General features: G+C 48.6%; 8 protein-coding genes across 8 annotated transcripts; 4 read left to right on the top strand and 4 right to left on the bottom strand.

The window, feature by feature from the left end:
• Positions 1 to 1,961: 1,961 nt before the first annotated feature.
• Positions 1,962 to 5,351, top strand: NECHADRAFT_106579 (uncharacterized protein; the record flags this gene model as incomplete). Its single annotated transcript, XM_003040509.1, has 9 exons — positions 1,962 to 2,361; positions 2,436 to 2,550; positions 2,605 to 2,630; positions 2,664 to 3,043; positions 3,285 to 3,557; positions 3,603 to 3,727; positions 3,776 to 3,890; positions 3,930 to 3,947; positions 3,993 to 5,351. 9 exons carry the CDS (start codon positions 1,962 to 1,964, stop codon positions 5,349 to 5,351), a joined length of 2,811 nt encoding a protein of 936 aa, XP_003040555.1.
• Positions 5,352 to 7,145: 1,794 nt separating this feature from the next.
• Positions 7,146 to 9,257, bottom strand: NECHADRAFT_98111 (uncharacterized protein; the record flags this gene model as incomplete). The annotated part of the gene is made up of 3 exons (XM_003040484.1): positions 7,146 to 7,610; positions 7,665 to 9,152; positions 9,186 to 9,257. 3 exons carry the CDS (start codon positions 9,255 to 9,257, stop codon positions 7,146 to 7,148), a joined length of 2,025 nt encoding a protein of 674 aa, XP_003040530.1.
• Positions 9,258 to 9,780: 523 nt separating this feature from the next.
• On the bottom strand, positions 9,781 to 10,236 carry NECHADRAFT_55110 (uncharacterized protein; the record flags this gene model as incomplete). Its single annotated transcript, XM_003040483.1, has 1 exon — positions 9,781 to 10,236. The coding sequence occupies one exon, from the start codon at positions 10,234 to 10,236 to the stop codon at positions 9,781 to 9,783; it is 456 nt and encodes a 151-aa protein (XP_003040529.1).
• Positions 10,237 to 10,587: 351 nt separating this feature from the next.
• Positions 10,588 to 11,199, top strand: NECHADRAFT_25866 (uncharacterized protein; the record flags this gene model as incomplete). The annotated part of the gene is made up of 2 exons (XM_003040508.1): positions 10,588 to 11,080; positions 11,126 to 11,199. Coding segments are annotated over 2 exons (567 nt in total), but the record flags the coding sequence as incomplete, so codon positions are not given.
• A 2,362-nt stretch (positions 11,200 to 13,561) lies between these two features.
• Positions 13,562 to 14,816, bottom strand: NECHADRAFT_88429 (uncharacterized protein; the record flags this gene model as incomplete). Its single annotated transcript, XM_003040482.1, has 3 exons — positions 13,562 to 14,026; positions 14,074 to 14,396; positions 14,447 to 14,816. The coding sequence occupies 3 exons, from the start codon at positions 14,814 to 14,816 to the stop codon at positions 13,562 to 13,564; spliced, it is 1,158 nt and encodes a 385-aa protein (XP_003040528.1).
• A 1,705-nt stretch (positions 14,817 to 16,521) lies between these two features.
• Positions 16,522 to 17,118, top strand: NECHADRAFT_88428 (uncharacterized protein; the record flags this gene model as incomplete). The annotated part of the gene is made up of 1 exon (XM_003040507.1): positions 16,522 to 17,118. One exon carries the CDS (start codon positions 16,522 to 16,524, stop codon positions 17,116 to 17,118), a length of 597 nt encoding a protein of 198 aa, XP_003040553.1.
• A 640-nt stretch (positions 17,119 to 17,758) lies between these two features.
• On the bottom strand, positions 17,759 to 18,921 carry NECHADRAFT_88427 (uncharacterized protein; the record flags this gene model as incomplete). Its single annotated transcript, XM_003040481.1, has 3 exons — positions 17,759 to 18,002; positions 18,122 to 18,394; positions 18,560 to 18,921. The coding sequence occupies 3 exons, from the start codon at positions 18,919 to 18,921 to the stop codon at positions 17,759 to 17,761; spliced, it is 879 nt and encodes a 292-aa protein (XP_003040527.1).
• A 1,232-nt stretch (positions 18,922 to 20,153) lies between these two features.
• Positions 20,154 to 22,246, top strand: NECHADRAFT_102250 (uncharacterized protein; the record flags this gene model as incomplete). The annotated part of the gene is made up of 4 exons (XM_003040506.1): positions 20,154 to 20,336; positions 20,370 to 20,667; positions 20,741 to 20,830; positions 20,879 to 22,246. 4 exons carry the CDS (start codon positions 20,154 to 20,156, stop codon positions 21,850 to 21,852), a joined length of 1,545 nt encoding a protein of 514 aa, XP_003040552.1. The 3' UTR covers positions 21,853 to 22,246.
• Between the last annotated feature and the right edge of the window lie 3,463 nt (positions 22,247 to 25,709).

The raw sequence follows: 25,709 nt of genomic DNA, 5'->3' as shown, positions 1-25,709 counted from the left end.
ACTTTGCGGGCTTCCAATATCGGCTGTAGGTCGGTATCGTCGAGGACTACCATAAGGTGCTAAGCTGTGTCGTATCTTTATGATTATATTTAGCTACTGGTTTTTTCATCTCCTTGATTCACTCACATCCTAAGTTTTAGTGCCGGAGATCAATCTCCTGTCAGCCTTAGCATTCATTGCAAAGAGCCGCGATTGCATATAGCAATCTCGGCCGAGCAGCCGCAAGGACACGGCATAGATATCATCGATCCGGGAAGTGACCACCAGTTCTCCCGCAATGCCTCCAGAAACATTAAGAGGGACCCTAAGCAGCAATCCGAGCAGACAGTATTGGTACAGGTGGGCCTTGGGAGATCTCTGGTGAATTCATTGACCAATATTTTTGATCTGTCACTCTCACGCTGCTCAAGCTTAACTTTATGGCACACCGAGCAGGTAGTCAATGCTATTGTTTCCAGGTTCGTCTCGCCAAACCACTCGTCGAATGAGTCGAAAAGTATTTGAGCTTAATCAACGTTCAGTGCCGTATCGAGTAGACCCTCTGTGTCGGGAACCAGACGACGACCCATAGTATCTGGGGATACATGGTTGCCACTTGCATCAGCTAGTTGAGATATTGACTCTGACTTGGAGAGCAATTTGCTGACAATGATACCTCGACGTGTGCTTTTAAACACTGGTAGCCTGGTTTTGGAGATCCGAGTGCGGAGCTCATCCACCTCTTGCGATAACGCTCTCTTCTCTATGAGAAGGCTCTAGATATCTCGGTTCAATGAACAATAGTTCATCCGCAAGGCTACTGATTCCTCTAGCGTGGTACAGAGCCGTGACTCCAGGGATTTGTTCTCGTTAAGAAGATGTCTGATAGTGTCGTGCAGACTCTCAATATGTTGCAACATTCCTCCCAGGTCTTTGACCTCGCTATTTCTCATGAGCTGCCCATGGTTGCTTGATCTAGCGGGAGAACATTTGTCGTCAAGAGGCTGCGAAGCTGGCTCTTTCATCTGCTCGAAGGGATGATTATTGTCGTCGAGGTAAAGAGAGAGCTGTGAAGGATCCTGTTGCCTGATGTAGCAGTCTGATCTAACTCGTCGTAAAGACGTCATTTCTTGAGTTGAATCTAGATAGCCTGGAGAGAATTCTATGTCTCGAGAAGAAAACAAGGGCTGCTGAGGAGGGGCTGTGAGCGATAAGGGGATTCATGCTAATGAATCTATAATCTTGGGATTTACTGTTGCCCTTCTAGTTTTCTATAAATCAAACGTCATCGACAAAATGTCTTACTAAACAGCAAGCTAATTACAACTTTGGCTACGATCTTGCTCTGCTTAGCAGTCAGCGGCACGCACTGCTGGCCAATGAGCCTGGCGCTTTTAATAAAATGGTCGGCCTCCCGCATTATCAACGAACACTCAACCCTCCACTCAAAGGAGATGCTCACCCGCGTCCACTAAGCAGCCCCGCACTGGATGACGCTGATATGGAACTCAGATGCAAGTGGGCGACTAGTTGTCACGAGGCTATAAACGGATGGCCTCCTGCTTGTTATTGAGGAGATTGGTATGTTGCCTTATTAGGCCACCCTCCTCGAGCATGCATATATTAGGCCATCCTACGAGAAATGGGGGATTTTACGTACCCAGGGCAGCTGACTAATTCACGACGCCGCCACCTCTTCTTTGATGAAGAGGGCTACGCAAGTCACTTACGATCCCCTCTCCGGCATAGGCTAACATTCAAACGTGCCAAGCCATCAACTAAGCCTTCATATTATCGAATAAAATAAATCTCTCGAAGGGGAATAGATTTCAGCCTTGGGGTTTCCATGCCCTACTATAAGCATGGAAGAACAGTAAAAGCCCAAGGGTGGGGTGCACGCAAACGACATCAATTCCCGCACTGTTTTGAGAATGATTGACTAAATTCCGGTTCGTATTAGGACATCGCGTTCGGCCAGTCCTATGCATGATCCCTGCACTCGCGATGACCGAAATTCCCAGGCATCTGGGATGATAAGCTCATATCCTGACCCTGCCGGAATGTCTCATAAGCATCATGTCGCCCATCATGGAGATATGAGTAACGAACCTGTCTCGCAAGGCGGGGAGTCAGACCTGGAGCTGTCTAGCGATGATGGGGGATACTCGCTAACACCCTCACTCATAGACGCCATGGAGGAACTTGCTGTCCGGTGTAATTGCCCACCAACTCAGGACGGAGAGACACATATCACTCACGAGCTAGCTTCCAAGGAGCCACCAGCTATGCAAGATCTCAGTTATCAACCCCCCTTTCTATTAACAGGAGAGGATCAAAACCGACGCAATCTCGGCTCACTCTCTAGCCTCGATCTTTTGTGGCGTGAGTCTTACCCTTAACCCCGGTGCTAATTCCTATTCCTATATCTGTGTTACTTGGTATTAATTTCTGCTAAGCGAAATGTCCTATCGGTATAGAAAATGCTCCTATGATCATTAAGTGGGAGCTTCATCGTGTCGCGCTCCATTGCTCCATAAACACTGCAACTATCTCACTACTATATCAAGCATCGTGGAGAGACTAGGATACTTTTTGGGAGGACCTTCAGCAGCATAAATCCTTCAGAGAAAAGGCTTTCCCGCAACGATGCAGTGCCTAGGCTTGGCTTGAGAGTGTCTCTCAAGGACTTAAGCCTCAGTTCTCAGTCATTTGGAAGGCTAAACTTTGTCTGGGCACTCAGAAGGGAGATCATAAAATTGAGCTTGAGCCTCCTGTGCTGGAGACCAGTTCCAGGCTTCGGCGAAAGTTCGGGTTTGACAGGTTTATAGAGCTTCAGTTGCTGTCAGGCTCTCTGTCAAAGTCTTTCCGAGACGTCGATCTAAGGAAATCACTGGCTCGGTGGCTAGTTCACACACGCCAAGCTTTTCTCCATCGCGAGTGGGCTGCTTTCTTCGTGCAGGATTGCAACATTGCACCAACCTTCCCTAAACGAGTGTTTTTGTTTGCGGAGCGAGGGCATGGCCTCATTCCCTCTATGAAAAGCGAACATGCAGTTACCGGAACCGTCGCGCTAGCAATTAGGGGTGAATGCAGCCGATTTAATATGTTGAACTGGCTTTTATAGTTTAATCGGAATACAGATCAGCCATATATGAAGCTCTTCCATCGCATTCAGTTAGGTAGGCTCACAACCATCTTATTGCTCTTCTATATCCCTCCACGTTTGCTAACTTATACTTATTCTATCGGACGCTCATATAGGCCTAAGCAAAGCAACCCCAACTGTAGTGCTCGCAGAGCATTAGATACGTAACCATCGTGCTAACATCCTATCACCAAAGGGTGTTATCATGAATGATGGTATTGGAAGACTATCTCCCTCGCTTATGCGAGAGGTGGGGAATGCTCTTAGTCTAGAGAGCATTCCATTAGTTATTCAAGGGAGAATAGGGAGCGCCAAGGGATTATGGATAACAGACATGACTTCAGTGGGCGATGAGAAATGGATTGAGATATACAGCTCTCAGCGGAAATGGGCATGTGACTGGTTCGATCCCGCCCATCGCACTCTTGAGGTTGTGATTTCACCATCAGAACTATAGCCAGCAAACCTAAACCTTCAGTTTGTCCCTATCCTGGAGGCCGGAGCAATCGATAAAGAGTTGATGCGAAAAACTATCGTCCAACATATGGCTGTTCAACTCAGGAGCGACTTGGAACGTGCAAAGAATGCCATGAGGCAGCCTGAGTAATTTCGAAAATGGCTTCACGATACCTCTTACACCGCATCTGAGAGGAGTCAAGGCGACTCAGGGTTCGTTGGGGGACTGCCTAAGGATTTTGCAGATATCATGAACTTCCTCGTGGACGGGGGTTTCGATCCGTTGAAGCTTCAGTTCCTCAACGAGCTTGTTTTCGAGCACTAACGAAAACGGTGGGAACGAATCGAGGACAAGTTGAATGTCAAGGTTGGCTAGTCAACCTATGCATTCATGGCTGTTGATTTTCAAAAGGTACTAGCGGCCGATGAAGTCCACCTCTGCTTCTCATCTATCTTCAATGATGGTACCAGAGAGCTACACGACCTAGAAGGAATGGATGTACTGGTCGGCCGCTGCCCTGCGCACCTTCCAAGCGACATACAGAAAGTGAAGGCTGTCTTCAGACCGGAGCTCCGCCACTTGAAAGACATTATCATATTCCCTTGCACAGGAGACAAACCGCTCGCGCAAAAGCTATCGGGTGGTAATTACGACGGTAATAGGGCGTGGATCTGTTGGGATCCGGATATGGTCAACAATTTTGAGGGTGTTGATATACCACCTAAGCCTTCGTTTGAAAGGTATTTCCTGCCAAATACTCGACAATTAGGGGGCCTTTTTTCTTGCCATGGCAAAAAGCATTTTCTGGATCGATTATTGGAAGAGGCCTTTGCGTTTCACCTTGCGCCCACCTTTATCGGCATTTGCACAAGCCACAAGGAAAAGCTGGCCTATCACAAGAACAGCATCAGCGAAGAGTCTGTTATCAACCTAAGCTGGCTTCTCAGTGATCTTGTGGACCAAGATAAGAGTGGCTTTGTGTTCAACGAAGACATTTGGCGACGGATCAAGAGGGAGATGGGCGGTGGCATGTTGGATCTGGCTCCACCGGCGTACAAAGCGAATACAATCAGATACCTCCCGGAGACTTGCCATATAATCGACTACCTCAAATTGACCTTCTCTAAGATTATTCGAGACGGGTTGGTGGATTTTGGAAAGACCCTGCTGGTGAAGGATGGCGACGATGGCATATCAAGACCAACAACATTTGACGCAGACCTCACTGGCTACTGGAATAGCTTTGAAAAAGAAGCGGACGAATTCATGCGCCGACATCGTCTTTCATCTACTTGGACTTCGGAGCTTCGCTCAAACTTGACGCTGGATATCGAAGCTTGCGTCTCACTTTGGGTCAAGTCAATGAATTCCAGTAGATCATATATCGAAAAAGCCGTTCCAGCATGCGAAGCATGGCGCAAGATCGTTCCGAGGGTTGATTGCAAGTCAGAAGTGGCTTTGGCGGTGATGTGGTCACTGAGAAGGCAGCCTTTTCCCCAGCCGGATCTGGATATCTGGCAGCTGCTGAAAGCCAGTCTAACTTTCAAACTACATCATCAACGTTCTTGGTTCGTGTGGCAGGTTTCAGGCCGCCAGCTCCAGTTTATCAAGGCGTCCAAGGGAGCAGCTTCAGGACAGAGGCCAATCCCAGTTATTGAGAATATGTACCGGGTTCTGCGGCCGGATGGCAAGCGAATCACCAAACTTGAGATGGACCAAGATCGAGGGCCAGGGCAAGACGGTGAAGAAACAGACATGCTGGACTTGTAGAATGAGTATCAGCCAAATTAGAATGTCAAATATGCTTTGATAGGAGCTCTTCCAAGAGTGAGCATGCAAGTGCGATCGTTATTTATGTGTTATCAAAGACAAGGCCACCCATGCCTCGCGTTCTCGTCACGCATTCTCGTCACGATATGTTCGAAGACCGGGCCTTGTAGTATAAAATTAATGCTTCCTTGACCAAGTTGCCACTTCATGAAACGGCGGCAATGAACGAGATGGCAAGTCCAGCAAATACTTGTTCTTCGTGACTTCGTGATTTGGAGTCTGCCGCACCTAGAAGCTACTCCATGAGCTTTCTCTACCGTCGGTTTAATCCTAATGTTCATGTTTCTCGCTCATTGCAATACACCAAATAACTGACTAGCATATGATGTGATGCCGTGATCGAAAGCTACATCACTTTCGAAATATGATGGCGAAAAATGAGATTTGATCGAGCCTTGGTTGATCCTTCCGTCGTAGAGCCATAAGATCTGCGGCAGGGCATTCTCATAGCCACGGCCTCGCGTCATCATTTCAATCAGCAAGAGAGTCATAAGTGCATTAGATGGCTCGCCAACAATAACACCCATGAGCACGACCATGGCCGGTAGACTAGTTTTGACTGTAGTAGCGGTAGCAGACTCTTTGTCTACTTGTATATAATGGCTTCTTTTATAATATTCAAGTTCTACTATTCTCCCCTTGCTAAGGGCCCTATTTTGAGTTATCTTGTCGCATGCAGCTGATGATCGATGCCCGTCAAACTTGACTCATGAATCGAGGTTATATTGGCAAGATATAACCCAGCTTTCCACCCTCAATCATCACGGCCTTTTAGTCTCTCGCTATGCGCTTAAATATGCAGTGAAGCTGCCGCTTCCCGTTACTCCTTTGTTACGCCTCTCTTGATTTCGTGTTACTGCGGGAGCCGCTCTCGGCTAATTCTTCAGTAAATCAGTGACCTAATCCAACCACATAAAGAAATACATAGCATATTTAGCCGTCATTATACCTCTCAGTCGACTTTCACCTTAGTAGACAGTATAGGAGAGGCGTAACACAGGAGTAACGGGAAGCGGCAGCTTCACTACATATTTGAGCGCATTAGCGAGGCTCTGAATGGCTAGGATTTGATTCGGGTTTTCTCTTATGCTTCATGGCTAGAGTTTAGATCTTTAGGAAGGTATAGTCAAACTAGCTATAGCAAGGGGGGTGCCGATGTTCAGTTCTCACCATCTAGAGTAAGCCATCTACAACGTCGAGGTCTAGGATATCATGGATCCTATTAACGAGGGATAAGGCGCTCATATCCGTGACTTTCGCTAGGTCTTAGAGAATAGGCTGGTATCTCGCGCGTTTGATACGTAGGAAGGTATCCCTGAGTCTTTTGCCGAGTTACGCGGCGTAGTCGCAGACTTCAACAGACTTCAGCAGACCAGGCTCTTAGAGCCATGAGGTCCCCATGACGGTCTAAAAACGCACTAGGCGATGGTCTCAGCCTTAGGCCATTATCCAATTAGCCGGTCCCAGAGGCATATAGGATTTGTTTTGGGTCTTTTGTTTCTAATATTCGTTCTCGCTGTTTCGAGACTGGGAAAGTAAGTCTCTCCTATGGACACGTGACTACCTGACAAAAATAGTCACACATTCCAATCACCAGGCAGGAGACGAGTCAGAGAAACATGTACAACCAAGTCGATTGTGCAGGGAAATGCGTATCTCCTAAGCAATACATGTTCAAATAAGGTGTGTAGCACATATTGATTCCTCCAAGCCCCCCGTATAGCATCTCGATGGTCAAATTAGATATGTGGTGTTGAAGAGTCGATTGCCAGTGTCGGTACCTTTGGTGCCTGTGAACTTGTTCTCGGAAAGCCGGAGCGCGACGAGACAAGCACCATGACGTCCCATGAGCTTGGCGAGCGGATGTGTCTCCACAACAACCTCCGCTTGGACAACACCAGCCATGACGACAATGCGGATGTTGGCATGTAGACCACGGACGTGCTCGATAAATTGCATCAGGGTCTTTCCACTATTCACCACCGAGTCCACCAGAAGAATAGTGCACTGGCCATCCACATGATGCCTTTTTATGTCCCCCGCGGACGCGGCATAGATGAACCTTGCCTTTGGGAATACCTCATTGACCCCGAAAGCCATGGGCTCTCCACCACGCATCAACATTGCGATGGTGGTTTGCTGTTCGCCGCGTAGCCGGTGACCGGTTATTCGATGGCCTTGCACGTGCGGCATATCGTACTCTTCGAGCCCAATTAGTTAGGAAACCAATTCGGTGGCCAAGTACCGCCCAACACGGGCATGAGCATCTCGCAGGGCAGGGCCAGCAACCGACGCGTCGCGGGTTGGGGACGTCAACAACTTTGCCGCAGCCTTGTCCGTGGCGTGTAGTATCTTGACAGGGCGACGGTGGCACACGATCGACTCAACGAATTTCTCATCATCGAGGCGGACCAAGGGCAGTTTTTCTTCATTAAGACGCGGTGGTGACTGGCTCGGGAGTAGGACTTGTCGCGCCCGGAAGTTTTCAACGTGAATCGCCTTATATAAGGCTTCATCCATGCTCGAGCTCCTAGTTCGCTTATCGCCGACAACCACAATGGCTTGGTCAGCCCCCTTAAGCATCGGCAAATCCAAGGGACTGTCCCCGAAGGCCCAGACGTACCGGCGGGTATCGTTGCGGAGTTGAGAGACGATGGCAGCCTTGACAGCTGCGGTGACAACGAATCCGTCTGAGATTCTACCTCCACCGATCACACCAACCGTCTTTGACAGGCCATATCTCTGCAAAACCTTTTCCCACACGCGACCAAGGCCACATGTGACGACCAGGGCACCGACATGCCTCTGCTCTGCAACAATTCGCAAGAGGGAGATGATTTCCGGGTGCATGACCACTGACGAAGCCACAGTGTCGCACGCAGTCTCGAATTGTTCATTGTCGGTCGCCTCTTCGTATAGCAGGGTTGCTTGATGGAATGCAGTATCCGAGTAACCCAGGGGACCGCCGAAGAGCTCCTGCAGCGGAGACTTTGCTGCTAGGCTCGGTCGAGTCTGAGCAATCATTTCCCAGAACAATGCACCAGTATCCTCTGTCGCTAGAGTCTTGTCGCCATCCATGACCAAGACCGTCTCTAGATTGTCTCGGTCGGGAAGAGCAAGAATCCCATCAAGCTTAGCCCGTACGCGAGCCAAATTAGACTTGGCGGTGATGGGTTGTCGAAAATGCAGGATCATATCCAAAACTCTTGGGAACAAAGCTTCAGGGTTCGAGACGACAGAGAACAGGATGTGATGCTCTCGACAGACGCCGCGCATTTTGGAAACCTCTGCCTCTTGCCACCTGCGTAGATGTTCCTGAGACATGGCAGTGCGGTCCTTCAGCCCATCATTCAAGCGACGCTGCGAGATAATATCGATGGGGATGTTCAAGTAGATGACGTGGGTAAACGTGGCCAGGTCATTTGAGGTATACACCGGCTGGCCGGTAGCATCCTCCTGTCCCCAAAACATGAAGTGTCCAGTCACGATCGCCACCCGCCCGGTGTCGCAGCTCTCCTTTCTGATTGCCTCAATCGCTTGGCCACGCAGATCAGACTTGCACTTCTCATCCAGTTTGTGAAAAGCCTCCAGACCGCCAGGGATGAGGGAGGCAATCTTGTCCGACCCTTCGAACAAGGCGAACTCGGTCGGACTGAGTTCCTGCTGCAGATGTTTCAGCAGGAACGACTTGCCCGAGCCAGAAATCCCATAAAGCCCAATGACTGTCGGCTTAGGCCCTGCCTGGGGGTCTAGAATTGGACTTGTGTTGATCACAGTGGCAATGGAGGGGTGCATGTCTCGGCTGGAGTTGCCATCACCAACGCTGATGGTTGGAGCAGTGGCCATTGCGAGTACGGCGGGAGACGGCGCAGGCGGGTTGTTCAAGAGAGCAAAGGATAAAATGTGCGTGTGAAAGATTGGTGAGTGGTAAAGATGGTAAGAAATATCGTGTTGGGATTGCTGCGCTTTATACCTGTTTCCCTGCCATGGGCAACATGGATCAGACCGGCCATCCTGATGATACTGTATATCAATGAGGCCTGCCATCACGACAACCCCCTCATGCAGGAGGCCAACCGCTATCCTGACCGATACGTGGGCGCCTATTCTATACGAGAACAAGTGCAAGCCCAGAACGTCCACGACGCAATGACCTGCCATCGCAGCAACCCCTTTATGCGGGAGGCCAACCCTTATCTTGACCGATACGCGGGCGCCTGTTCCATGTGAGAGAACAAGTGCAACAAACTCAGCACGTCCGCGACGTAGCGAGGACAACCGATCGGCGTGCCTCTAGTTAGAGAGCAACGAGCTGTTCCCAACGTCTAGGTCCATCCCATCAGTGCGCCTACTGGCAACCACACTCCGGTCACGGCAGGAGGGGCCATACCATCCGAAGCCGACGACAAACTCGTGTAAAGCTGGCCGGATCGATCGCATGGCGGCACGCAACCTCTTGCACCTTATGATCTTTGTTCGGGTTGACGACTTCGCTTATTGAAGACGGCTCGGAATGATCGCACAAGAAGGCGGCTGTTCGGTAAAACTGCCACCTCGATGTGTATTTCGAAAGCAGGTACGCGTATACGACGAGATGCGGAAGGGCAAAATCGGGGAGTCTTCGGAGAGGGTGACCATCGTGCTGTGCTCGGCTGATAATATAGAATACATCGGCCGTCTCGCTGAGCTTTTGGAGGGGGGTCATTGCGAGGCGTCGTTCGCGGATTTCCTCGCGCAACCTGTCCTTGTACCACGGCTGTGGGTGTCGAGACAGGCACAGAAAGCCGTGCCATCGAAGCAAGGTTCTCTCTGCTACCGAGTGCATACCGCCCAATCCTGTCAGTCTTCGGAGAATTGAGGTGATCACCTCCGCAGAGGTGCAAGTTGAAGACTGCACCAATCGATCACCGTGTTAGCCTAAGGCCATGGTCTCGTGGTCCTTGGTTTACCCGGTCCCCATTCTGGAGCTCGGGCCGAGTTATCGATAAGAACTTTACCCCTCCAGAGTAACTAAACCATCAAATACACTCATCGTTCCCTCCTGGCCGAAAGCCCACATTCATTAAAGAACATGTCGACCAACCGTATTGAAGTCGACCCTAGCGGTGATACTTTGGTCATTCTTCCAAGAAACCACCCTTCCTATGGTTGCTCAGCCTCTGCCCAGTTCGGCAGCTCTGAAAGCTTGGGATCCCAGCCTGAACTCCACTTCTTATGTTCAAAAAAGCATCTGACACTGGCATCGCGTCGCGCCGACAAGATAGTTGCAAGTGGTTTCATAGAAGCCATACCAAAAGAAATAGACGGCCTTCACCACTGGAAATTTGAGGCAATATTCGATCCAGAAGCTTTTGAGATCGTAATGAAGATCATTCATGGAAAGACCCGTGACATCCCTCGAACAGTCAAATTAGACCTTCTGGCTGGAATTTCTGCTGTCGTCGATGACTTGGAATGCCACGATGCTCTTTGGTTCTTTGCCAAAGGATGGCTCCTCAGTTTCAAGAATCGCGCACCGAAACGGATGAACAAAGAGCTCACCCAGCTTATCCTCATTTCGTTTGTTTTTGATGACGCTGTCCTTTTCGAAACATCAACAAAGACAGCCATAACGTGCAATACAGGTCTTGTGCCCACATTCAACCTTCCAATACGGCCAAACATCCTCTGTAAGTTAGCAGCCTCTAGCTTAAGATGAGGGCTGACTGGATCAGGGGAAATCGAGGAGAGGAGAGAAAATGCCTTGGACAAGTTAATTAATGGCTTGTATGACCTAGAACAACGACTACTTAGCTAAGAGCTGGGTTGTAGCCGGGGATGTAGATCAATCATGCTTGGGACGTTGATGTAAGACATGAAAGCATGTTCTTTGTACTCGCCACGGCCATCCACGCTATTCCCTTCTTCAAGTCTTAGCTCGGCTATCGAATCGTTGCGAAATTTTGAATCACCAAAGTATTACAGTTCGACACAGGACACTCCTCTCGGGAAACATTCAGGCAGCTGGAGGCTCTCCTCTTATCCTTCTTACTCAAAGAATCCTGGACAAAACATCCCGTCTGGTTGGGGGTTTCCTCTGGACCAGAAGGACACGCCCCAACTTCTCGTCCGTCACCACTGTTCCTTGGAAGATCTCATCAGCCCTTTGTTGCAGGCCGCGGAAACCGAGGTGAAAGGCTTAAGACTAGCCCAATACCTGAACCTTTAGCCTCAAACTGCCGATGATCAGTTTTTAACCAAGGGTTTTTGTGCGAAAATGGGGATTCGCTGGGTAGATAGTCTAAATCATCGGGAGGCCTCAGCCGACTGCCTTTAACGAAGTGTTAGAGTGACCACAAAACCTCTTGATGCCTGGGAGTGTTACTAATTTCCAGTCGTGTGGCCAAAAAGATTTACTAGACGAACGATCTCCGGGCAGTGGGTGAAGACACCCGAGCCCAGAGGGTTAGGTGATTGGTCGAGTGACCCATAGGTTTCGCTGAGAGTCCAAGATCTCATCTCGTCCTCGGGATTCCTCTGCTGGCCACTTGAAGATTCTTTCCCGTAAGCTCGGGCGCTTAACTGCCGTCTCCCATGCGAAAGGTTATGTTTATTCCTACATCAAGGAAGTGTTTCAGGAACTCGTCTAAGGCGTGATTTACATAACTAACATTTCTTAGCATAATTCAACATTGCTAGCACAGAAAGACACAGATTGCCTGGTACCATACAGGGCAGAAGCTTTTTGCTGTAGGAGGATACTCATATGGCGAGTATTGATCCCCAGTTCCCTTAAATCTTACTGCCTAGTATAGCCTACGCTAGTTGTACGTCCAAGTACAACTTCCCATTTCCCAGCGAACTGTGGATTAGGGCGTGTTCCCTGGTGAGAGTTGCAATCAGTCCTCGATATGGGCCGGCGTCAGGACCGGACAATGTCTATAGGTTTGAGATATCCGCTGTATGAGAGGGAGCAAAAGGTTTCAAACTAAGCTGGCGGTCATCGGGCTTCAAAATCGCCTCAAGAGGAAATTCGAAATCCAGCTTCCTAGCACACGCTGGTGGATGGATTTGATCTTCCCGTTGGGTGGTTTTATTGTATCATAACTGGGCAAGATTCGTTGTTGTAATGCCATCTCCCGGTATGGTGCATTTGTTGGCGATTCTTGAGTATGGGAAGGAATATGACGAGGATGAGATCATGGAATTTAATGAGGAAGTCTCTAGTCTTTTCTCTATCGAATCGAGCGAGGAGGGCGAAGTCTTGCTGCACCCATGTCATTGACTCGGCAGTGTTTGTAGGTGGTGAATCTTAACACGAGACTGCTCAGATTCTCGCCCTTCTTGTCACTGCTGGTGTTGTTGAGGGTGACCTCGAGAGAAAGGATTATGGGGATAGGAAATAGATGCTGCTGCCTTCCTCTAGCTGTGAGGACTCCTTCCGCCATAGACGTTGCTCGGAAGAGGCCTTGTCACGAAGCCGAGGCGGGATCGAGAGTGAAACTGATATTTGGAGCCCTTTGCTCAGGTGAATGATGTGCCGTATATTTGATTGAAGGTATATGTTACTCACTTATTAATTTTATTTTATATTTCTTATTCCTTCCATTTTCCTCTCCTTATGTTTTCTTATTTGTTTTGTTTTATCCCTTCCTTTTTTATGTTCGTTTGTTTTGCCGATCTTTTTCTTTACGGCTATTTGTAGGCGGAGTATAACCCAAGGAAAGCCTCTTAACGCTCGATCTTAATACTCAGGTGTGGCCTTGTACGTCTTCCTATGGCCAAAACGTGATCCCTACGAGAGGGGAGCGTAGCGTCGCACGGGGAGAGCAATATGACTACCCCATGATTGGGCCATGTGCAAAAGCGACTAGGGTCCCCGAGGCGTTAGAGCGTTCGAAACTCAACCAGTGTCCACGGAAAAAAGAAGATAATTTTGTGAAGATGATGATGACAGGCCAATACGCGGACGAAACCTGCGTAATCTACTAAATTGCAGGCTGTCCTTGGTACAAGAGGATGAGGCAACAGCGCAAGTAACACATGTCAACGTCAACTACGATACTCGAGTAGCAAAACCATTCTTCGATCCTACATGCAAAAATCCTGGGTGATTTGCGATTCTTCGTTCTGCGCGAATCCTGCGATGCTTAACAGATTACCGGATCCAATTATCTGATAACAGTGCCATCCCACCAACCATCTAGCTTCAGACGCACTAAGCTAGCCAGGTGAGTTGAGCCATCGGCTTCTATAGCCCCTTCGTCTATGTCGTGAAGTATGCGGTTGATATAATTCCCAGCAGCGCTAAGCTGTAAGATAAGGCAAATTGCGCGATGAACGGCAAGAAGCCGGGGGTGTGGAGGATCGATCGTTCGCTCAGGAGTCAAGAATAATTGCCGCGTTATAGGAAGAACAGGATATTTCAACGCTTGGTCGAGTGTTGAATCAATCCGGTAAGTATGAGGCCCAGGTCTTGGCTCAAAAAAAACCTCAAAGTTGCCAAAGTCTTGATGGAGGTCCATCTCCAAGGTCAGCGCATTAAGAGGTCGATCAATGTCTACACCATCGATCAAACTAGCAACCCCTGTATCGAACATATCCAGTATTTGCCGTGCGAAAGCCTTGGATTGATTCTTTAATACCGTGTTAGCCAAGGTTTCCAAGTTTTAAGTCGACCTACTAGTTCAGAGTTTGCTGTCGTGGTATTTAAGGAATGAGGGAGTATGTGCGCAACCTCAAGGGCCACAAATGACCCACGTTCTAGGTCCTTGAGAGGTAGTCCGTTATTATCTAAGGCGTGGTGGCGTCCACTCTGGTCGAAACGTTGCTTAGCCTCCTTCTTGTCGAATTTACGAGATATCACACAACGATGTCGATCATGACTCAGGCAGTCGCGTCTAAGCGAGGCCACTCGTTCTCTAGACTCTAGAGCAGAGTATCTGCTCGGGGCTTGGGAGGATCCTGCCGGCGAGGGTTGTGGCGTCTTGGTGGCAGACGCCTTGACTGGGATAGAGTTAATATAAAAATTCCAAACGGTTCTGGCGATTACCTACGAGGGAGAAAGAAGTCATTTACCAAGAAATCTGCAAACGAGTTCAGGCCCGAGCGGATTCTTTCCACCGCTGCTTCATCATTGAAATTAATACAGTCGTCAATCGCAACTTTGATAAATCTGAGGAATTCCTGTAGGAAAGGGCATCTAGGATCGTCCGAACGGGAGTATTCATATGTTAAGCGAACCAGCTTGGTATGATTATATCCTTTCTCTTCGGTTGAGCTCGAGCAGTCTTCGAAGTGATTGATGATATCGTAAAAAGTGGCCTTAGCCTTGTCACTTTCAATAGGGCTCAATGGACGCCACGTGCTCTCAGAAAGATCAATGAATCCTTCAAGTGAGGATCTATGGCGATGGAGAGGCCCCATTATTGATTGTCTTGATTTCAGGTCTAGAGTTGAAAAGATGAAAAGATGCAATCAGGTTCAGGTTCAGGTTCTATTCCTTCTCGGTTTTAGTCGCCATTTCCCAGCAGCCATGCCCGGAAAGTGGGGTTTGGCCGACAGCCGAAGCGCCCCGAAAGTTTATCCGCTGCGCCCCACTGAAAGATTCAATCACCTGACGACTAAGATGTCACGTGGGCTTAGAGCGTCTTTCTGCCTCAGGCATGAATTCTCGCTTGCCCTCTATCCTCCAGTGACAGTCAATCACAGCACGGATACACCTTGACAGGGAGATACACTTATGCCGTAGCACGAGGGCGAAGTCATTGCGATAGAGGAAGGGGATTTATTATGCAAGGTAGCTACGGACTGAGGCGAGAAAAGAGTTCCATCTTTATTTAGTTGACGGCGAAGAACAGGAGTCAAGACAGAAACACAAAAGCAACATGGCAGGAAGATGCATCGATCTGCTTTGTAGTAGCAGGCTAACTAGTATTAGGAAAAATGTAAGGTCTGGGGCTCTCTAATTGAAGTGGAGGGTAAATTTTATGTTCAGGATGCGCTGGCGCTTCCACCATGCGGTGGAAAGTGTTGCAAACCGAAAAAATTCCTGATTGGAAATATCAGTCGCCTAGTATCTGCTACCTTAACAGTTGGCCCGTCTCCGGGATGTGAAAGCATGAAGTCCGGCTTTTCCTCATTAAATATGACAGGGATCTAAATCCAGCCTTCTTAGATAAGAAAGTTTTCTTGTGGGATGTGCTGTTCGTGGTACTGGATCTGGCGCGACGGAAAACCACTTTTGCACAGTTGTTGATCTGTGACACAGCTATGGCTTGTAGGTGTCAAGGGCAGGGATCACAATCATCATGGAGAGTTTCATCATTAGTATGAAAGCTACATCATACTTAGCGTCAGGAAGCTGTCTGCTACCTAGGAGACCAGCAGCCTGCACACAGGTATAAGACACCGACTCTCGTCACTCCTTTACATAGCAAAATCAAGCGCTCATTTGATCCTCATGACCAAATCAGTACCTGTGATACATTGAGAGCAGCAATGTGTCCATGACTAGATGCGGAAATATACAGTCGGGGAGTTTTCGCAGGGCATGACTGTGGTGTTGGCCCCGGGTGATAATATAGAATACGTCAACCATCTCATCAAGCCTTTGGCAAGGGGATCATTAGGGTCGGGAAGATCCATCATTATCATCGTTGGTTGTTTTATTCCCTTACTGGCTTCTCCATTAGTACTCCATTAGTGCTCGCAACCTTGCTGTGGAAAATCAAGCATAAGACGAGAAGCAATAGGCGTCACCAGAGACGCCATTGGGTATAACAGGGACAGAGAGTTCTTTATTATCATCAGCTCACGATCGGCTGTCGCTAATAAACGTATTGGAATGACTATAGAATCTCCCACTACGTGCCCAGGGACATCACTAGGAATAAGTCATGGGATCAACGACATCATCTCTAGAGCTATCACCTAGCGACAAGTCTAGCAACGAGTCTCCACGTCATTTTCCCAGAGCCTAGCACCCGTTTCAGAGCGTTACAGTTCGACGATCGACGAGTATAAAACTACGCTTCTAACCACGCTTCTAACCACGCTCCCACGCCCTGCTTCTCAGCTGCTTCATTCCGGTCTAAGTAACAATCAACTAACACCACCTCCACGGGTAATCATGGTGACATATTCCCTTCGGGAGTTTCAAGATCACCTCGACCCCATTACGACTAGCATCAGATCAACAATGCCTCCCAGTGTGACTTCCTCCCCAGCGGAGCTATACACAATTAAACACGATCGAGATCGAACAGAGAAATGCCTTCAGACCTGCGCTGAAGTGCTCTGCTGTATCGATGCGGCACAACTTCAGCTCCTGTCAGAAAGGGCGACGACCCAGTCATCTTCTGGCTCATCAACAGGCCTAAGCGAAGCCCATCTCATAACCACCGCAGCGCTGCAGGAGTGCGGCCATAAACTCAACCAGACGCTTTCGCGGTTGTATATTCACATGGAGAAAATGGATATGGAGTTGCCTCTGTCGTCGTCGCCAACTGAGAAGAACCTTACAATTCGCAATCATGATGCGAGCTCGGAAAAGTCACTTATTCTGGGGGACGTCAGCGTCGGTAAAGACGGCAGACAAACGATTGTCTGCTTGGCTGGAGATGTCTTGGAGGTGAAACAAGCAACGGTGGGGGACAGGGCAGTGCAGTTCATTGGCAGTGTTTGGGACGCCAAACCACAGGAGATGCTTAATGACCGCGGTCTATGATGTCTTCGCGTGAATTAGTAAACGAAATGATGATTCATTAATGAGTGGAGTGGATCTGTCATTAAACACTAGTGAATAGAGTTACCCGTTGGTATCGCCACTCGTGGTAAATGGTTCAATAGGCGTCAGCTGGCGGCGACATATATTCCCAACTTCAGCAGTTCAGGAAATCCTCGACCCCAGGCATTGCGTGGTCGATCAACCACGATTTAATTAACAGGTTTCAATATCTCTGAGACCAGCCCTCAGCATAGGCAGGGCTGGTATGGCCCAACAGGAGCCAGATATAGTATTAGAATATCATGTCTGCATTAGTGTTCTTTGAAAAGCTGATTCGAAAACGAAAAAAAAAAGAAAGAAAAAAAATTCTTGTTTTTAAATCATATCGTCTAGTCAAAGTAGAAAGCCAAGCGTTTTACCCAATACGAAGAATAGCCATAACCCTGTGGTCGGCGTTGCCAATCTAAATCCACCTGAAAAGCAAAGAAATAATGAGAGGGAAAACATGTGAACTGCAAGATATAGGAAAGAAAGGCTAAAAGGAACTACTTAGAATAGACTAGCCCAACGGGTCTCCTGAATGGACTGCAGAGCCGAGTCCGGACACTAGACCTCCGCCTCAGATATACATAATGCTTGCTCACGATCTTCTCTGAAGATGTTGCTTATCAATGTGCCGTTTGCGGTTGTCGTCTCGAGTGAATGTCTCGTCATAGTCAGAATAAGGGCACTCTCCTCCATCGGGAGGAATTCCATTATTCGGGTCGTCCGCAAATGTCCTGTGTTCAAGTCGGACGTGGCGAAACATGGCATCGTTCCATTGGAAAACTTTCCCGCAGCCTGCTTTACATGGTACCGGAGGAACATGCGTGCGATGATGTTTACTATAAAAAAGAAATCAGTTTTATCACTGGCTGATGCAATTTTCTTTTCGTTTCTTCTTCTGATTGGCTTGATGTAGTTTGGCAATGCGTTAAGCCAAAGGGAAAGGGAAGTTACTGACTGAAGTTCAGTAGGCCTTAGGAAGACCTGGTCACAACCAGCGAACTCGCATTTGACTGGCCCCTTCCTGGTTTTTGATGATGAGCTTTTTTTCGACTTCGTCTTGGGCTTCGAAGCAGCATTTGTTGTTGAATTGGAATCTGTTTTGGAAGCGTCGGGGTTTCCATCCTGAGTACAATAGCCAGTAGGGAGAGAAGCGCTCCCCCGCTCCATCGGATCATGAACAAGGGATTGTGGGTTTAGGACGTCGGGGGACAAGTGATTTCGAGGAAAGCTTGTAGAAACAGAAGAAAAATCCATGGTATGATGGTCACTAGGCTCCAAGCCGATACTTCGTTGGGGCCACGTTAAAATACCTGCGTCGTGTCCGGATGGGGAGCCGCTAGCACCCTATAGGTTCTGGGGCACATTTCCGGCCGTGCAAGGCAGTGGCTCGTACAAAGATACATTGGCCGTGTATCCGTAATGTTTGGGATCGGTAGGGTTCCCTTGAAATGCAGGATCTTCGAGCATTCGCGGATTCAGGGTGCCAGTCACGGGTTCCTCTTCAGGCAGACAGCAAGCGGTGTGGTATGCCTCGTCAGAACCGCTCCCGTTTATATCCAGGCGAGATGGCAAATTCCCGTAGTCGTATCCCTCCTCCCAGATCACCTCCCTTGCACCCAGCGACAAGGCGGGATCATAAGCGCCAGGTTTGAAAGCAGGGTCTTTATTGACCATCTTGTTGTGCATGATGGATCCGATGCGCATGACCCTAGTAAGCTCTTCGTCATATGTCAAACCCGATGTTTCCTTGGTCATGACTTCGGCGGAGACTCTCACCTAGATCTGACAAACACCCGCTAGGCGCACCTGCCTGAGCAGCGTGGTGCTGCGTTTCTCGCAGCTGCACGACAATGATTCCCTCTTCTTGAACCACAGAGACTGGTGGGCCTATCGCTTGCCTGGAAGGAATATAAGGAATCAAAGGGAAGGCCGGTGATGAAGCCTGATGCAATGACATCAAGAGAAATTCTGAACGCTCACATGGGCTTTAAACTTCATGGAATGCTGGCCTGGCCTTCTCAACGAAAAGAACATGCCAAGAGCAAGGCGCAAGAGCGGGTCGCATTTGCTGGTAGACAATCACACTTTCGGGTTTTCCACTCCTCCACGAACCAAATAACGAACCAGAATTCGCCAACGTCTCACTGGTGCTGGTGCCCCACTTCTGCGGGAGGAAACCATTTTTTCATGGATGGATATGCGAGACCGCCTCCTTGTTGATTCGTCAAGAGATTCGATGTTGGAATAGAGACTCCACTCTGAGCTCCACCACTCATCGGCATAATGACATGCTGAAGATCCCGCCACGCTGTTAGCGCCTAGATGCGTTGAGGGAGTCACCACTTGGTGGAGGGAACGGGTCCGACGGGGTCGAGTTGAACCAATCATACAAACCTTGAGCTCATGAAATGGCTCCCTCCCACATTACCCGTTGGCTCATGTGGGTCTAGCGACCCATCGATTTCGGTCTCGATTTCAGAGAGGTGGAGAACCTAGATTGCAAGCACATGATTGGGTTAGACTAAGAACCGGGATCAAAGTGGTCTGCCTCCCGCATACAGGGCGAAACCGCGTTTGCGCACTTCGCGACGGTAGTATCCCACTTTACGCCAGGGATTATTCTGAAGTTATTGAGTTCTCGCAAGTCAGGACGCGTGCGTTTGCGTAATTCTCATTCACGTAAGCAGTTACATTGATTCTACCCGAAGATTTGTTCCAGGTCAGATGTAATTCAAGTCTACAAATACCCTATTACTCTCTTCCCTCGTTTGATCTTTGAGCATACCTTTAAGAACACCTCAAAGCACACGAACTTCGAAGTCCATCTCTTTCACAGACAATTTCATAAAGCAAACAACTGTGTATTGGAAACACATACAAGTCAGTTTATCATATGCTGCCACCAAAGCTTCCTGATGCCCACCTCCTTTGACCAGACGCCGGGGAAACATTAGCTAACGCAGCCTTAAAATAGTTCTCTGATAAACATGGAGTCAATTGAAAGAACCATCGTTCCTATCAGCCCTACTCGCAACCGAGAGTTTTACCTACCAATTATCCTTGAAAATGCCCTCATCAAAGCTTGTCGAAAGAGTCAAGCCGGCTTCGAGCGAGAGGCAAACAATGAAAATGACTCGCTCCTTACCCAAGAACAGGCTTTCCATTCTTTCGTCTATAAGCTAGCTTAGGTCTGTGATAACGAGCGGGGTGGAAACACCATCACAGCGTTCACTGTCGTGAAGGGCGACTGTGGTCCCGCATATATCTTTGCGTCAAATCTGCGAACTGACAAGCAGCTTGAGGAGACCAAAGAGTTTGTTCAAAGTCTTCTCGAATACGTGAGGTTCAATCCCGAAAATCTTAACCGCAAGCCCTTTCTAAAGAAGGTTCTTTGGCGCATCCTATACTGGAACTTACCCAGGGTAGATGCCTACTTGGGTAACCTTGTCAGGGCGCTTTCTGGCTGCATTGATGACTGCTTAAGAAGACAAGGCAGCCGTGGTATGTACACCACCGCTCCCCGTGTCGAGTGGTGGCGAAATACACCCCTTCACTAACCGGTTGGCTGCTCCAGCTTCTTCTTTGGTCCGACAGTTGGAGGAGTTTCAAAGAAAAGCCGAGTTTCCGAGAGATGTCGAGTCATCCGATAACGCTTTGCCCAAGTGTGCGTCTTGAAAAGCTCATCTGTGAAAGATTGAACTAACTAAATAAGTTATGAGCGACTGCGAGAGCCTTATTAAAGCCATTCATGCGAATGCGAACACAGAACTTGATGAAGCTATTCGGAGCAGGGCCAGGGATGGGGAAATGTCCAATTCGGAGCCCTGGTGCGACTTACGACACTATTTTGGTCGCCTACACTCTTATCGCCAGGCAGCTGAGATTATCATCAGTGCCTTCAAAAGATGGCCTCTGCTTTTTGAAGGCTTCGAAATCATTCCAGTACCGTCTAGTGTTCCGTTGCAGAAGCCTGTCGCCAAGTCCATGGAGACTACGGCCGCAGACGTCATCGGCCAAATCATGCCTGAACAAGACCTGACGCCATATAAGCCTTATATCGAGGATCTACAAAACTTCGACCTGGATCAAAATATCAGGGCGCAGCTCGCCAACCGCCGCTTTAGGCCGATCGTTCACTGCGAGGTCCTTGTCCATGACTACTTACTCACGCATGGTTTCACATCACCGAGCAGCTTTTGGAATGATTGGAAGTATATTGGCAGCAGCAAACGTACATGCCGTCTCTGTCAATACTACTTCAACTCCCACATGGACAAGGTGGAGGTGAGGCCGTCGCACCAAAATTTGTACCCCAAGTGGCGACTCCCAGATATCTACGAGCACCAGGGACCTGAAGCTGTTGCGCAACGCGACAGGATCATGACTGAGATCATTGGAAATATCCGTCGGGATGCGCTGATAACACTGCAAGGGAAACTACCCCGAGGGAAAAGACATGATTCCAATACGCAGTCGGGGATGCCTAAGTTATTTGAAGGTCTCTTGAGCGAGTCCATGACCACAAGCGACATGGCTTCTCGCCTTTCAGGAATGGTTTTGAGCGCAGGCGTTCCTACGAGAACAACTTCTGTTAAGGAAGAAGATGATAACTGGAGCGTTAAGGGGAGTCTGAGCGGCCTAGCTGAGCAAGACGAGGAGGGTGATGGAGGCATTGCGGTTGCTTGATCGGTCAAGAAAGGTAGAAGTCAGGCATGGGGTGGAACGGTGTATTTTTTTTAGTTTTTATCGTCTCGTTTGTTTAGTTAATAGGTTTTTTTTTGGCTTTTTGGCTTTTTGGCTTTTTGTTTTTTTTTTTAAAAAAAAAAAAGAAAGAAAGAAAGAAAGAAAAAATAATGGCCGTCATCTTAAGCATGTGGTGGAGCAGACAACCAGAAGCTAAGTTAGCTGTCGTAGTGTTTAAATATACGACATACCTAACGACCAAGCACTGTCTCATACCACCCATTCCAAGGCGAAGCCTTGCCCCTTCCACCTGAGTTTGATCACAGGCCTACAGTACCATCCAGTACCCCTCTGCCGATAAGACCCCTCTACTGATAAGCAAAAAAAAAGTTTCCCCATACAAACTGCTAATTTTCAACCCCCTCACAAAGAGCCACCAGAAATACGAAAAACAAGTCAATTCCTATTTTTCCAGCTTAGAATCGAATGTATTTTAATATAGTCTTGGTCTTCTAACTGCACGGCCTGCGCGCGTGCGTGTGACAGCTAACTCTTCCGCCTCCGAATTTGAGCCCTCATTCTCTTCCACTCCGCCCACCTCGATCACCTCTTCGACACCCTCTGTCTCTTCAATCACTTCGTTTGGCTCAGAAATAGTGTCACCTATCACTAGAGACTCGGCCAGTGTCATAAACTTCCTGTTGGGATTCGGTATCGCTTTCCTCTTCTTGCCTCTGCTCAGCCTCCCGACTCCCTCCTCTAAACTGGCTACTCTTGAGCTTAGAGAAGCGATCTTTGACTCTTATGCTTCAAAACCTTTCGATATCACAGAATAGCGCCTTCTTGTCGAAGGGCTTTTGTTCTTACCTAGATCCCTGATGTGACGGCTGGTCTTTGGCGTGTTATCAGAGTCGCGTTGCCCGTCGCTGAGGCCGTCTGATGCGGGCGTCGTTTCCTTCTTGTCAGGCTGGATCTCAGGATGTATGAGCGCTTTCCGTTGTGAAATCGGCCAGTTTCCAGTCACTCTCCAACCAGAAAGGATGTTTTTCTTCGTCATACCCACTTCTCTGCCTTTGGCATAGGCCTTGATGAAGTTGACCTTGTCCACCGGCGCAGAATCGGTCAGGCTTGTCAGCTTTTGGAGTTCTTTGCGATAGGCCGCCTTGGATGCATTAAATGGACCATTGTCGAGTGGTTGTAGGCCGTGGGAGCAGTGAGCCGGCAGGTAACAACAATACACGTTGTTCAAAAAGCACGTAGCCATCCACTCATCCTAGATTTACGGTCAGCGACATCCCCGGCCCAGGTGGCCCGGAAAAGGCGGATACGAACAGATACATGGCTTCGATGACCATCTAGTATGATAAGCCTCGCATCAGACTCATCTTCCGGCTGTGTTTGGGGAAGATAGACCTATTTGAGCCACTCGACCGCGATATGGTTGTCTGTCCAGCCGTTGTCGGACGTGATATAATACCAGTCAGCCACTTCCTTGAGCTCATCAATAAACCACTGTTGCTGAAGCTCTTTGCCTTTGAAGATAATCCCCGGCTTCAGAAGACGGCCAGTTGCAGTTGCGGCTTCGAGAAAGCTGGTCCAAGTGCGGGACTGGGAGCCTTTGAGGAAGGCTTTCTTCTTGGGGTCGCTACTGCCGATAACTAAGGAATCCAAGCCTATATTGGCAGCTGGTTAGTTTGTCTCATGAAAGAAACGACAAAATACTCACCAAATCCGGCCATGATGCCGCCCTCGTCAACATTAACAGTGTTCTCAGGTTTGATCCAGCCATATTCGCTCTCGCGGATGTCAAAGTACCAATTGACGGCGGTCGGGGTAAAACAATTGAACCTCGACGCCTCCTGGCGTTTTCCTATCTTGGTCTTTATGGACGGATGTCGTTTCATAAACCTGGCTAGCCAATATACGCCGATAGGCTTTTCCCTGCCTTGCTGTTGTAGGAGGGCAGCGACGGTGGCGCGAACTTGACTGTGAGAAGGAGCATAGCCCAAGGCCTCTTGTCGAAGTATCCAGGAAACTAATCTGGACTCCTGAGACTTGGATAACAGCTGGGCGGGATGGGTGACCTCGGACTTTGGCGGTACACCTCTTAATCGGTTCGAAAGAGTCGGCTGAGGGATGCCGTGCTTCTGGGCGGATTGGTTCTGCGAGAGACCGTTATCTGTGACATCCAGTATTGCTTCAATAACGTCATCCTCTGTGTAAGAAGCTCGAGCCATTTTTCAAGGCGATTATGGAAGGCCGGCGCAGATAAAAGTCCTACAAGCTTTGGGGAGGAGTGTTCGTGGAGGAGGCATTGATAGAAATTTTGCGATAGTTCCATGCGGCCAAACCGCCCATATAGCGTAAGCAACAATAGCATAATACGAAACAGCATGAAACTCTCAATAAGACACAACTTGTTTCACGTAAGTAACTTCAATTTTGGCCAAGCACCGTGTAAGTGAAATTGGGCATTTTGTATGGGGAAACTTTTTTTTTGCTTATCAGTAGAGGGGTCTTATCGGCAGAGGGGTACTGGATGGTATTAAAAAGCTAGGCTTTCCAGAAGCCAACCGTAGTGCAGATACGCGGGCAGCGGGGAGGTTTTGTGTCCGGCTTCTTCTATGACCGTCTTTCTGACTGTGTCGTCTACTTGGACATGCACAGGGCCTAGACTTTGTTCTGAGGAGCTATTCTCTCCTTGTCTATGCTGGTAAGCCTTCGGTCTCATAAGAGCGATGGTAGGTCTGAGAAAAATAGAAGCGGATGGAAGAAAAGCGTACATAATCAGGGCTCATTCTTGGGCAGAGCCGAGCCTAAGGAAAACATTCCTCACTAAACAACATACCGCTGGAATCACCTTCCAACTTACGGAGAACTGCACCCAAAACTGTCCCAACCGAACGTTGATCCAACGGCCAATAATTTTATGAAGCACATAACTTGCTGATTTATGAAGCAACCAGAATACCAGAAGCCAGCCCAAGCTACTCTCTCTATTCGTGAGCATCGAGCACGACTGACTCCTCTTAGCGATTTGATATTTAGGCTATAGACTACCGGACATACAGTATATCCATGGCCATGATTGTCATTCCCACCGATTGATTTGGAAGGAAAAATACAATTTACCCCTTTGTTTGGTCCTGACCAATCTACTCAAACCTGATGGTCTCTAGGCGACGCGCAAACAACGGTAGTCCCGCATCGAATAAACACCTATCAGGCGTCGACTGACAGCAATCCCCTAACAACAGTCGGGGTACTAACCCAATTTGCACTAATAAAGCACAATGAGCGGGCGGAGCCGATTCCCTGGCCAGCGTTGCAAATGCTTAGGAAGATTGTCGTGAACTAACGCTGGACGATCCCCGCAACTACTCTATCATGGCGTTGACCGTACATCAGCTCAGAGACTGTCAAAACGAAGCCTGTCTCCGAACTTGCTCGTAGAGTGCGCCAACACCTTCGTCTTAGTGTGGGAGCTTGGTATGATTTTCAACCTTAAACAGTTGGTCAGAATGGTCTAGTTGCTCCCGAAGAATCACCAAAGTGTCAAGACTAGACTTAATGCTAGCCGACTTATCTTCAAGATCGTTGGGTATGTCGAAGAGTGCTTCCATCACATCGTCATTTAGATCTTGTGATGGACTGAAAAGAATTCTCCCCTGGGCGAGTAATCCTGAACACAGCAAGAGGCAACGAAATGCCAGGTTTGCTAAGATTTCAACTTTCAAGACAACAGAGCCCATGATAGTGCGAGCATCGGGACGCTGGGCCAAAGACCTTCTTGGCTGTTCCTCGTATTGAACCAGGCCTTCTTCCCCGCCAGAATCGACGGTGCTGCCATGATTTATCCT

This window comes from Fusarium vanettenii (assembly GCF_000151355.1).
Source record: "Fusarium vanettenii 77-13-4 chromosome 14 genomic scaffold NECHAsca_63_chr14_2_0, whole genome shotgun sequence".
In the NCBI taxonomy this organism is placed as follows: Eukaryota; Fungi; Ascomycota; class Sordariomycetes; order Hypocreales; family Nectriaceae; genus Fusarium; species Fusarium vanettenii.
This window is presented reverse-complemented; position numbering and strand designations above follow the sequence as displayed.